The sequence below is a fragment of the Dryobates pubescens genome, chromosome 25 (assembly GCF_014839835.1).
Source record: "Dryobates pubescens isolate bDryPub1 chromosome 25, bDryPub1.pri, whole genome shotgun sequence".
Lineage (NCBI taxonomy): Eukaryota > Metazoa > Chordata > Aves > Piciformes > Picidae > Dryobates > Dryobates pubescens.
Window position 1 is genome coordinate 14,921,268 of NC_071636.1, and position 13,344 is coordinate 14,934,611.

The 13,344-nt window shown below is 47.2% G+C and overlaps 2 protein-coding genes across 2 annotated transcripts; one reads left to right on the forward strand and one right to left on the reverse strand.

Moving 5' to 3' along the window:
• Nucleotides 1-2,420: 2,420 nt before the first annotated feature.
• SNRPD3 (small nuclear ribonucleoprotein D3 polypeptide) lies at nucleotides 2,421-5,900 on the reverse strand. Its single transcript, XM_009910982.2, has 4 exons — nucleotides 5,819-5,900; nucleotides 4,993-5,142; nucleotides 4,075-4,267; nucleotides 2,421-3,254 (listed from the first exon to the last, which is right to left on the reverse strand). Exons 2-4 carry the CDS (start codon nucleotides 5,116-5,118, stop codon nucleotides 3,193-3,195), a joined length of 381 nt encoding a protein of 126 aa, XP_009909284.1. The 5' UTR covers nucleotides 5,119-5,142; nucleotides 5,819-5,900; the 3' UTR covers nucleotides 2,421-3,192.
• Nucleotides 5,901-6,207: 307 nt separating this feature from the next.
• On the forward strand, nucleotides 6,208-12,369 carry GUCD1 (guanylyl cyclase domain containing 1). The gene is made up of 6 exons (XM_054172919.1): nucleotides 6,208-6,361; nucleotides 7,224-7,308; nucleotides 8,677-8,842; nucleotides 9,570-9,661; nucleotides 11,070-11,311; nucleotides 11,762-12,369. The coding sequence occupies exons 1-6, from the start codon at nucleotides 6,325-6,327 to the stop codon at nucleotides 11,851-11,853; spliced, it is 714 nt and encodes a 237-aa protein (XP_054028894.1). The 5' UTR covers nucleotides 6,208-6,324; the 3' UTR covers nucleotides 11,854-12,369.
• Nucleotides 12,370-13,344: the final 975 nt, after the last annotated feature.

A 13,344-nucleotide genomic window follows, 5' to 3' on the forward strand; every position in this document is an offset into this window, starting at 1 on the left:
GAGAAACTTCTTCACTGTGAAGGTGACAGAGCACTGGAACAGGCTGCCCAGAGAGATTGTGGTGTCTCCTTCTCTAGAGAGTTTCAAGACCCATCTGGATGCATTCCTGTGTGACCTGTGCTGGATGCTATGGTCCTGGTCCCGTCTGGCAGGGGGGTTGGACTCAATGATCTTTGGAGGTCCCTTCCAACCCCTAACATCCTGTGACCCCGTGATTTTTGGTTTGAGTTTGTTGGATTTTTTAATGGCCTTGTTTTAAAGAATTATTTCCTACATTGGATTTCTTTTGTGGGGAATAAAAGTTTGTGCATAACTGAATTTCTGCTGCCAACCAAATTCCCTTTCAGCTTTCATACAGATGCTTTATGCCGATAAAGAACTTGGGTCTAAGTAACGTGAGACAAGGCTCTTTTGTAACAGTGATGCATTTTTGTGCTTCCTGCAGACAGGGGAAGTTTGAAGGGGAAAAAACCCTACATCATATGATTTTTGCCTTTCCAGAAAATGCCATTTTGCATGTCTTATGGAGGATATGTAAGGTGTAGGGATTTCAGCAGAAACTGAAGTTGCATTCAAATGCTAGCTTGAAGTTAAAAGTTTCTGCCTAAATACACGTGTTGGCATAGAAATGAGCATCCTTGCAGCAAAATAGCTCTGCTTAGGTTTATTCTTCTTGGCTTGAGTAGAAGTTTAATGTTAGGGTCAGAAGAAGATAGCAACAAAAAATTAAATCTTCTTGATAAAAGACTTAAAAGTCTTACTGCTTCTGAAAAAGTTTGCTAATAACATCTGAAGAGGTTGTAAAAGTCAGGAAGTAGCAGATCCTTTAGAACAGATATAAAATATATTCTGAAAACAAGGAAAAAAACCCTAAACAAATGGGAATAACCAGTGTCTGACTAGCAGATTCCTAGGTGTATTTGATTTATTTTTGTTTTTACATCTCCTGAGCACTGAATTAAATATTGTGCCACATGTCATGTAGCTGAATTTTATGATGCACTATGAAGGTTTGTTGCTGTGCTGAACTCGTCCTGCTGAAACTGGGACACTGAATGGTGTCAGGGTTGGCTTTCATTGTGAGTTTTGTCTGCAGTATTTTGCTGCCTGGTAGGTTTTGTGCAGTGATGTCATTTGTTAAATGGTGAAAGAGGAAATACTTCCCAACCACTCTGCCTTCTGAACAAACTGATGTTTTGTAAGCATGTTTACAAGCATGGTATCTTATTAAAGAGATGTGTTCATTTTGACTTGGAAAGACAGGGGCCTTGATTTTCAAAATCACAGGCAGGGAGTATTTGTGTCTATGGCTTTGTTTGAAGTAGTGTGTTAATTCTGTGCCACTTTTTATACAAGACAAACTGAAAGCTCTTTCCTTTTATTGAAACACTAAACTGGACTGCAGTTTAGCAGCTGAGGAGACTGAACACAATGAGTGTCAGTAAGATGATCAATAAAGGTGCTTACTGTTGATGGAGAGTTTTCCCCTTTATTTTCCCAAATTCTTTGGTGACCACTTCCTTAGACAATTGTGCTGGTGGAGGAGAAGCTGGACATGAGCCAACAGCCTTTGCAGCCTACCCAGAAGGCAAATGGCAGCCTGGGCTGCATCAAAAGCAGTGTAGCTAGCAGAATGGCAAAGAAGGAAAAGGCATGCTGTGTTATTGGGGGGGGGGGGGGGGGGGGGGGGGGGAGGGAGGGAGGGAGAAATCAGAGCAGCTGTTAACAGCTGTCTGCTTATATCCATCCATTCTAACCTCCCTCCCAGGTAAACAGACCAGTTAAGTTGCTGAACTCCAGGAATCTGGCATTTTTTTCTGGTTTCTTGTGTTCCATTCTCTTACTGACGAAGCCAGCCAGTGGGTGAGACACTGATGGTAGAAGGGCCTTCTGCTGTCACACTCCATTCTAGACTAGTCTGTATTTATGGCAATTAACTGTTGCACTGATCAGTCTTGGGCTTGTGTTAGGTGTCTGCCCAGGGAGGTTGTGGATGCCCCCTCCTTGAAGGTATTCAAAGCCACATTCAATGAAGCCTTGAGCAGCCTGGGCTAGTGGGAGGTGTCCCTGCCCATGGCAGGAGTGCTGGAACTGGATGATCTTTAAGGTCCCTCTTCAACATACTTCAAGGAGGTTTCTAATGCAAGTGTTTAGGATGACTGCTATCCAGAAGAACGTGTAGCATGGAGCTTCTAGTGATGCAAGACCAAGTACAGCTTTATTTACAGACAATTCAACAAATGAATACATGAGCTCAACTTTCATGTCTGCACAAGGGAGTCTTCACAGCCTCAGAGCAGAAAAGACCAGTTCCTGTAGACATGCTCAGCCTAGCAAGTGATGGTATGCAAGTGTGTGATTAGGTACGGAAGTGTTAAACAGCCCAAGCTGAGTTGAGTTAGGTAAGAACCACGGCAGCTACACATGGCTGCCTGTGGGGCAGCTGTGCACAGAGGGGAAACCTAAAGCTGATCCTAAGCTTTGTCCAGAAGATTATTATTTGTATGGAGCTGCATTTCATGAGTAACCATTCAGAAAGCTTTCCCCATACACCTCCACTCCCTTCCAGCTTTACAAACGTTTCACATTCACCTTGAAAATGCCTGTTTTGGAGCCTGCCTTCTTGCCCAGCAGAGGGAAAAACTCAGAATCTGTCACTGCAAATCCATAGTTAAGATATCAAAGCTGTGTGTTCCTTACAAAAAAGTTCTCCTCATATCCAAAGAGAAAAATGCAAAAACACAAACTCAATGCACAGCTCTGAAGATGGGACCTCTGTCTATTGCAGGTCCATATAAGGCAAGAGAACACAGTGCTTTGTTCGGCCACAGCTAGTAGGACTTTAAAAGGTGCCTTTTAGAACTCCAAGGTTCTAATTCTTTTAGAGAAAAAATGGCAACAGCACTAAACAAGAAAAAGGGAACATGATGATCTATGCTGAGCTTTAGGAGTCAATGCATCACACAAAGCAGGCAGATGTAGCTATAAAATCCACTATTTTATATATAAAGCTGGTTGAAGTTTGAAATCTACCTACCATGTATTTGGCCAAAAGGAGCCCTGTGTAAGAGCAGACAAGTTTTTGACAGAAACATTTATTAAACAAAACTGATACCAATGCACAGGTCAAGTTAATACACCCTAATAAAAAAAAAAAAACCAGCCACCAAAGCACCTTGCTCAAGACCAAAATTATCTTCGCTTCTGGAAGATGTTGCCACGGCCCATCCCACGACCTCTTCCCCTTGCAGCCACTGCAGAAAGAAAACATCAGGGATGAGTTTGACACAGCAGCATGCTGACCTCAACAACTGACAAACAGAACAAATGACACTCAAAGCCCTCTTGCTTGGAAGCAAGGAAATGAGACTTTTCCATTCAGTTCAGAAAGTTATATGAATGCAAGAATATTTCTGTGAGAAGAGGACTAATGGTCTCGCTCCTCAGAAGAGATGCAGTGAATGCTCTCCTGCTCTGTGCTCCTCCTCAGCTGACACACAAATCTCTATAGCCCAAGAGATTTAAACAGTGCAGGCTCTGCAAAACTCAGCATGTTTCAGCAGATGCTGCTCACCAGGTAACCCTGCTGCATTTACTAAGGTTAACTAAGGACTCTGCAGCCCTTGATTCCTCAATCATCTTCTAAGCAGATTACTCCCCTGAGAAAGGTAGCAGTGAAAGTAAACTGCAGAGTGGCTGACAATTGCAGCTTCCCAACAGCTTCAGCTGAAAAAACAGCTGGATCCTTCTCTAGGTTTTCCAAACAGCTAGCAGCCACAACCACAGAAAAAGAGATTAAGTTTTACATAAAGGCTTCATGTACCAAGACTACTCACTAGATATAAATTGTTGTAGCATCAATAGTACCTATTCAGGTAATTGGACAGTTCAACTCCCACCACAAGATGAAATACACAGAAGCCCAAAATATTAACCAGCAACCTTGCAGTTTCTTACAGCTTACAATTCTCAGTGAGGAAGATGGGAGGTTGGAAGGGACCTCGAAAGGTCGACTCCAACCCCCGTTCTTCTACAGCAAAAGTGGACACACAGAGCCACAAACAGTGTACGCACCTTGGGCTTTGAGAATAGCTGCTTTTCCTCGGCCAGCACCTGAGCCCTGGTTTTTATTCTTCATGCTCTTTAGCATGGGAGCATTCTTCAGCATGTCTGGTAAAATGAGAAACCGTATCTTGCTGCCCCTGATGTACACCTGCTCCAGCTGTGCCACTCTGCCGTCTCTGTACGTCACCGTTATGTTGGACATCTGGAAGGCAAGCATCAGTCAGTGCTCGGAGACCCCTCTAACCTGCTTCTGTATGCCTGGTCCTTTGGCCTGCAGAATACACAGCCAGGATTCCAGGATCAAACACAAAGACTTCCCAAGCACACCGCTTTCTCAGCTGCAGTTGTGACACAAGACAGCCAGGACCATTTGAATGCACTCCCAAAAGCCTGCTGCTATTCAAGCAGGCCCAGGACTTTTGCTTTCTCTCCCCTAGCTGTGGAATAGTTTAAGCAGATTTGTTAGTTTTGTTTTCTCATATTGCATCAGTTTTAATAAAGCAATCCTAGTCCTTACTATTAAGGAAACATTTTGATTTTAAGAACGACTGGCCTAGTGTCAATCCAAATTAAGTCTGCATAAAGTAAGAAGCATTAAAAAAGCTTGAACTTCTTAACTCAAGGCTCATTTATTTTTATGTTCCATGCCTTTAAATAAAGAACTCCAGGAAAAACACTCACAGAATCAAATCGTAAGAACCCTGACAGGAATGCCCAATTCAACTCTAAAACTGGAAAAAAAGCACTCTGGCCTCTTCAGAGCACTCAGTAATCCTGAATCCATTTCACTATTGTAAGAGCATACAGTTTTCTTTACCCTGAGACTAATGGCAATGGCTTTTTAATCACAGTGCCAACAAGCCAGCTATCAGCCTTTCCAGGCACAGACCAGACAGCCTTCACTGTGTCCTTCTGAAGCAGGGGTACCTGACAATTCATGTTGTCTTCAGCTTCAATGAGTTTGCCTCGGTAAACTTCTCCTGTATTGGTCTCACATGTCACAATGTGGCCTTCAGCCTCATGCAGGACTTTAATGGGCACTCCAATAGACATGTTTGCAGTGCTGTGGCTCTACTCCTGAGGCAAGAAAAAAACAACAAAGGTCATCATCACAACGAAGTTGTAGATTAAGCTTTACTTACACAGCCCATAATTTTTCCTAGTGTAAAGCACTCTCTTGCCCAAAGGTACCACATGCTGTGGCAACACATTAATAAAACCTCTCTAGAAAAATCCCGCAGGAAGAAATGATCAGCACGTTGTTTCCAGGTCTCTTCTGATCTAGGAAATTCAGTTGTAAATACCCGATACTCGACCACTCGTACAGGCAGGTGCATTTCAAACAGAAATAGCCCCAGGTGTATCCCATGACGGTACAACCAACCTGGCCGCCTACGAGCTAAGCCAGACCTGCGTATAGCATACCCACAGGCTCTACCACCAGGGAACCAGCTCGCACCACACGCTGCAACCATAACCCTCCTTTACTTGAAGGCGGCCAGCCGTGCCCCAGAGGAGGGCCCCTGCCAGCAGGGAGGCCCACCCCGACAGACCCAGCAGAGCCTCTGAGGCCTGCACAGGCAGACGGCCGCCCCATCACGGTTCCACCCCCTCAGGGCCAGGCGCCCTGAAGAGCCCACAGGCCCCGAAGGATACAGCACAGCTCAGATGCTTCCTCCAGCGCCTGTAAGACGAAGACAGCCCTAGCGCTGCCAGGGACAACCCCACTCAAGGCCAGTTCCCCAGCACTCACCGACCGCCTCAGCCTGGGCCCGCGCTCACTCCTAATGGCCTCCGGCAGCTTCCCGCCGTGCACTGCGCGCCGGAACCGGAAGGGGGCAGCGGAGGCACAGCCCCGCCCCGCGCTGGGCCGTGCGGCCTCGCCACTGCGGTTCCGCCGCAGCTCTGTCCCGCCGGCCGGGAGCGGCCCCGTTCCATCAGCGGTGCCCCGCTTCGGGGTAGGGCTGACTACCGGCGCGCCCCGCCCTTCTGTGCCCTCCCCAGGTCACGCCCTGGTCTTCGGTGCCGCGTTTCCCGCTCGCCGTGTCATGCTCCTGGCCACCGACGCACCTGATCGCCACCGTCCACACCGCAGCTACGGCGCGGGGCAAACGCCCCGGGGCCCGGCCCCCCGCAGCGCCCGCCTCCGGGGCCGGGAGGAGCCAGCGCCGCGCCGAGGCATGCCGGGCTCCTGGGCCGCGCCGCCGGACGGGCCGGCTCGGCGGGTCGGGCAGTGAGCGGGCGGCAGGCCTCGCAGCCATGAAGAGCCCCCGAGAGGCTGGGGAGCCGCCGCCAGGTCAGTGCGCCCGGCAGCGGGGCCAGCCGCGGCCGCCTTGCACAACCCTCGTCCTGCGGACGGTCGCCGCCGGGGAGCGCGCGGTGCCGGGCGGAGCCCTTCTTGGGAGCCCCGTCGGCTGGTAGGGGGCCGGGCTGCGGGATCTCCGCTGCAGGGTCCGACCTGGCGGAACGGGCTGAGCACCGACTCGGGCCCGGGGAGGAAGCCCTGGGTACGGGCTTGCCGGCGACGGAGAGCGGACAGCTCTCGCCGTCCCCTTTGGAGGCCCAGGAGGCCTCCTCCGCCCTCCCGGAGCTGCGCGGCAATGTGGAATTACTGGCTCCGTCTGTAGGTTCACTGCACCACGGAGCTGAAGAACCGGAGAGGTGGTGTCAGTGTTCCTTGCAGCCACAGCATATAGTGGCTTGGGGCAGCTGACAGTCATCAATGAAGAAGCTTAGGTGTGTTTGGAAACAGGATGACAGGAAGCTGAACATGCAAAAGAAATGAAGTTAGAAGTTTGAAGTTTTGCTATAGAAAATGTGTACCTCTTAGGTTTAACCTTGTGACTTGGCAGAGGCCTTGGCTATAACAAACTGGGGATAGTCAAAAGTGCCAAGGAAAAATGATGACAAAATACACATCCTGACAGAGTTATCCAGGTGTGGAACTGTGAAGGAATAAGAGAATGAATTAAATGCTTAACTGAACAGAAATACCAAATTCCCCTAAGAAAGGAAAAAAAATACCTGCCAGTCTGGTCAAGGGCGGGGGGGGAGGGGGAAAATGATGCTGAGGTTCTTCCAGTGTAGCACTGTGAGGCAGAGAAGACGACACTGCTGTGTGCACTTGTGTTACTCACCATGGGGTGTTTTCACTGCAGCTGACTGCATCCAGCTGAAAGTGCCAGTTGTTCAGCAGCTGTACCACTGGGACTGTGGGCTAGCCTGCTCCAGGATGGTGCTTCAGTAAGTGACTCTCTGGTTGGAATGGGTGGGAAGTCCCATCCCATGGGAGAGGGGTAGTGTGGGAAGCAACATCGCGGGAGAAGATGGGTGTTGGAGCAGCTGTGAGTCAGCTCAGTCATGAAACACATATTGGCAGGTATCCTTGGAGAATTGCTGCTGCTTGGACCTGGCACAGCAAGTAAAAACAGAAACTAAGGTGAACTTCAGACCTTTTGCATAACTGACTGTTCCAACAGATGCAAAGTACCTTAGAGCTCTGCAGGTTGGCATGCATAAGCTGATGGATAGTTCTCCCCCTCCCTTATTGCCATTCAGCACTGATACTTGGCCCAGCAATTCACCTGATTCCATGATGTCAGTTGAGGTTTCCGAGTAGGTGGCCTCTGTCCTGCTGAGCCCCCAGCCTGTGCCAGCAATGTTTCTGCTGCAGTGGTTGAAGCTCCAGAGCTGTGTGGTCCTTTGGGGTATTTTTTATTTTGTTTTGGGGTTTCTTTTTTTTTTTTAACTGGTAGCTGTCCTGCTGAACTCCTCTTTCCTTCCACAGAGGAACATGAGCTTAGGTGCAGGAGAAATACCTATTTAGATGTCCACTTAGTAGATATGAAGCAGAAGATTTTCATTTCTCTCCATCCCTTCTGCCAAGACGTTAGTCCGTGTGCTGGTAATTTCCCATCTTGACTACTGTAACCTCTGCCTCTTTATTCCCTTTACCTCTTTGCCTCTCCAGTCTGCCCAAAACTCAGCTTCCAAGTTTAATCTTCTCAGCCTGCTGCTCTTTGTTTGCCCTGCATTCTCAGTTGCAGTTGTTTGGGTTTTTTAATTCTTCATTTACTTCCATTTGTTTTCAGACTTCCATAACTCTCTGTAACTGTCTCTCCCCAACCCTTCGCAACCTGTCCCAAGCTTCCTCCTGACTTCATCTCCCCTTTCTTGTCTTTTGTGCTATCAGTGCCTAAGACAAGCTTCTTTACCAACTACCTTTCCAGTTCCTCCTTTTGAAATCCATCTGTGGTGCCATGAAGCAAGTTTTAGTCTTTAACGTTTCTTTCTGTGTTTGCTCTGATGCTTTGTGCATTTAGCCTGTGAACCCTTCAGGACGGAGATCTATACTTGGCTCAGTATAGCTTGCCTGTTGTACAGCAGTATGAAACAGTTGAGATACTCATACATCAGCAATAAATCCAGTTAAATATTCCCCATTCCCTTCCCTCCCCTTCACTTTGTGGCTCCTTTGTGGGTTTGGGGGTTGTTGTTGTTCTTAGCCAAGCCCATTGTTTCAGTTTTTATGTCCTGTGATGTGGAAGCTTGGGCTGCAGCACACATTTCGCTTTTCCTCAGATCTGTGCTTCCCCTCCTCTAATGCTGCAGGTACCTGAACCTTTTGGACAATGATGAATTTCAGAAAGCCATCCAGGAGCTCCAGCTGACAAAGAGCATCTGGACTATTGACCTGGCCTACCTAATGCGGCACTTTGGTGTCAGGCATAAGTTTTGCACCCAGACGCTTGGAGTGGACAAGGGCTACAAAAATCAGGTGAGTGGTGAGTGGCCTTAGCTGCTGGGAGTCAGCAGACAGGTTTAAAAGCCCTGTGTGTCAAGCTGTAAAAGCTCTGCTGTGTTCCTGACAATTAAGCACAGTGCCTGTAAGCAAGGCTTGCCCATTGCCAAACTGGCACAAACTGTTCTGAAGGCGAGGCCTGACCCAATCCCACTTATTTCACAGCTGTGATTCAGGAATAGGAAAAAAAATGTGCTGATGAAAGGTTCCAGCCCCTTTGACAGCCTTGGAGACTAAAGCCTTCTGTTTATCTACAGAACAGGTACAGCCAGGGCAGCAGCAACTTCCACACTTTCCCCACCACTGTGCCTCAACTCTGACATCAAGAACCACCTCTAGAGGTGAGAGAGCATCTCGGCCTCCATGTCCATTAGAGCTTGGCCCCTTCAAGACTGCCAACAAGGGTGCCAGTGTGGGCTTACAGTGGTAATGGCCTTCATAATACAAGCTTCTGCCCAATACAAACCAGGCAGCCTTCTGTCCTGTAGGCAGCTGCATGGCCACTGGATGGAAACTGCAATAACTGGCCAGGAATGAATTTGAACTTCTAATTTAGAGCAGGAATCCTTGTCCTGTTTCCAGTGAACTGAGGGAGAGATCTCTTATCCCATAGCCCCATCTCCAACTTAGGCAGGCCCTTGCTAGCAAGGATTGTAAGTGGTGGATGGTAAACATCATTGCAGTTCATAACTTATCTCCACAGTCATTTTATAGGAAGCACTTTGACACAGAAGAGAATAGAGTGAATCAGCTCTTTGCACAAGCCAAAGCCTGCAAGGTGCTGGTGGAGAAGTGGTAAGTTCAGTTGCTTTCCTTTCTCTTTAGAGGTTCTGTGAGCCCCCTGGGTTTTATTTGGAGTCACCAAGCTAAACTAGTGAGAGACTGAGATCAAGCCCTGCGCCTTGTCTGTGAATTACAGAGTCTGCTGTGTCTGTCTAAACAAAAAAAGGAAGTGGACACAGAGAGTTAACAGTGAAGTTTGAGGAAAAATAGTCATAGCATAGAATAAGTGATCTGAAAATGCTGACAGGAGTTGACTATTGTTTATGGTTTGAATATGGTTACCCAGTAGGGAGTGCCTGCAGTACTCAGACTGGGAGTGCTACATGGGCATGCAACTGATTGTTCCTAGAAAGGGGCACTTTTCAGCTAGCATGAGAGCTTTTGCCAAGGGGAGGAAACAAAGATCCTCTCTGAAAGAAGGGGGAAAACTGCAGAAGTGTTTCACAGCTGACAATGATGTTTTACATGGGCCATAACTAAGTGGCCATGTTCAGCTTAGTTGCATCCTGCTTTGTGGTGAAGCTGGGTTTGGGTGTCTGTTGTCCAAGTGAGGTAAATGACTAGGAATAAGAAGAGAGTTAAGTGTAACTTGTAGAATCAATGTCTTTTTACCACAGAGTCCATATGGCACCATCTCTTTAACTAGAGCTGTGACAGGACAGAAGGGGCAGTCAGGCCATCTTGCTTTAGCAGCCTTAAGGTTGTGACCTTGAGCAAGGCATGTCTGCCTGTGCAGCACTGAGGCTGGGGCATCAAGGAGGATGCTAGGAAAGATGAAAAAGCACCTGAATTCTATCAGGCAGTGCACACAGTCCCTGGCATGGATCCAGGGGATGAGTTACTAATGCATGTGGGCAGCTTTCCACAGAGGGGATTAGGCTGGGTGGTTAATACTCACCCTCTGTAGGACGGACAATAGAAACAAAGCCTCAAGAGCATCAGGTGGTCCAAAATTACACCTAGGAGAAACAAACTCTTCTGTGGCAGAAGCAAATGTTTGAAGTTGGCCAGTGAATTTAAAAGCCTTAACCACTCAGGCAATAAAGATTGGTGCTTCAGAAGCTTTTTCTAAGAGCAGGAGAGAACCTTCATGCACAATTTCCCCACAACAACAGCCTCTCAAGTTACTGAATGAGTTGGCAACTCCTTTATTATTCCTCTCTGGGGCACCTGAAACATTCTGAGCTTGCATTTATATCATTGCATAATCTGGAGCGTTGCTGTGGCAGCAATGAGATCAAAAGGCCCAGAGTGACACAGGCTTTGTAGCAAAGCTTGCAGGGTTTAACAGCAAAGAGCTATGACATAAACCCAACCATGCCAGCTGCCTGTCCCAAACACGGTCTATCATCACACACTGATTGTATACCAGTCTCTCTCCAGAACTTGTTCATAAGGATGTCTGATTTTTTTCCTGCAGCACAGTAACTGTTCAAGACATCCAAACCCACCTATCCCAAGGTCATGTAGCCATTGTCCTAGTGAACGCAGTCCTGCTCTTGTGTGATCTTTGCTCCAGTCCTGTCAAATACTGCTGCTTCCTCCCCATTGGACAGAAGTGCTTCTGCAGGAGTCCTGACTACCAGGGCCATTTCATTGTGCTGTGTGGCTACAACAAAGCCTCAGGGAGTATTTACTACAACAACCCTGCCTACGCTGACCGTGAGTAGCCTGTTCCTGTGGGGTGGCCTCTCAGCAGTGTGACACAAGTCTGTCACACAGTGCCACAGCTTGACTGCCTATGATGGCATGCATGGATTTCAGGCATCACTTACCAACCTGTGACCAGGCCTTTTGCCACATTAATTGAATCAGTGCTGTACTTGGTGCTGTGATTTACCTGAGGCATTGAGCTATGCATTCTAGCACACTTGTTTGGCTTTCAGATGGGTTACTGAGAGATGCTGAACTCTTCCTATGTGCAGAGTATAGCAAAATGGCCTTTTTGTCACCCATTTACAGCATTGCCTCTGTGAGCACTGTCTATGAGGTGCTAAGAGGCTGATCAGCCTCCTCTGTGTACCAGTTCTCTTTGTAGAACCTGCCAGACCCAGTAAGTTTCACAGGCAAATCCTCCTGCATTTTTACTAACATTTTAATCCTCCTCAACAGGAACTTGCTGCACTAGCATCAGTAACTTTGAGGAAGCCAGGACAAGTTATGGCACTGATGAAGATATTCTGTTCATCTACACAGACAGCTGACATCCACACCTGCTGCATCTGGTCCTTTTCCTGTGCAGCCTGCAGGGCAGCTGGCTGCTTGTCTCAGGACTTCCCCTGCAGAGACTTTGCTCCTGAATTGCAGTGGGATCTTAAACAAGGGAGGCTCCACAGACATTGCTAGGACTATATTGCAAATGCTGTCTTTACCTTTTTTTTTCCCCCTGATGACTTGTCTGAGTTTGCAATGTGTGTCTCAGTTGGTGGTTGGGTTTTTTCCCCCCTCATTTTCAACATTGCACATTTGACAGCAGTTTTAAAATACAGGCCCAGTGCCTGGTCACTTTGAGCTTATTTTCAGATTAAACACATGAGAAGAAAGCACCAAATGATGAATTTTAACACGTGGTGATAGATGCATAGCTTCAGGTAAACAAAACTAGGAGAAAAAGAATGAAAAAAACCCCAAAACTTGTTCCTCTCTCTGTCCAAGCATCAAGGGCTGAGCTTCATCCTGAAGCTAGGGATTTGAGATTTAGCAGGGTGTTAGAGAAGAAAAAACAAAAACATAAACCACTTTTAAAGGACAAAAAAAAATTGCCTTTTTAGCTCATCAGTGGTGTTGCCTTGTAGGAATAAAACATTTACTCAAGGACACTTCTCACCTCACAGAGATGTAGCATTTATGCCACTGCGTTAAACTTGCAGTCGTGGTTATTGGTCTTGTTCCCTTGCACTGCAAACTAATCTCTTGGCTAAATCCTCTAGATCACTTCTTAGAGCTCTGTATCCTCCTCCACCCCCCAAAGTTTAAGTGAAGCTATTTTACTAGTAGGCCGAAATCTCAGTTGTTCTTTGGAAAACCGTCTGAGCATTATGCCACCTGCATGTGCCAGTTTCTGCAGGGTGCATTCTGAATAGAAACTAAACAATATGGAAAATGCTTTTCCACACCAGTGCTACACAGTCAGTATCTGGCATCATACACTGGATTAGAACTAAAATTCTGAATCACAATTTGAGCCAAATTCTGCTGTTCTACTAGTTACTAAGAAGAGCTGGAACCAATGAAGAGTGAACAGAAACAACTTTCTGCTTGAAGTCACAAGGCAGGGACTCAGGTTTCCTAGCTTTTAATGTTACAGCTGATCAGGTTGGAGTTACTGTGTCAAGCCACTGCCAAGTGAAAAGGTAGCAGCCCTCTCATCCTGAGGGTTTGCTCTGCTGAGGAGCACTGTGAAGTCCTAAGACTACATCCTTCACATTCAGCCAGCACAGTTCCCTGCAAGTCTTGGCCTCCAGTCCTACCTGTGGTGAACTGGGTAGAAAAATCAATGCATGAATACTGATGTAAAGCTGGCAAGGGTTTATTTGGCACCTAAGATCCCACACCTTTGGCCTGCTTTCAGGAGAAGAGCTGTTCAGGCTCTAAAAGTGTGTGGAATAAGTCAAAGGACATTTTTACAGGTGGAAATAATCTACTTTCAGCATGCTAAAAAAAACCTTTTTAGTTGTTGGACTTACTGAAAGGCA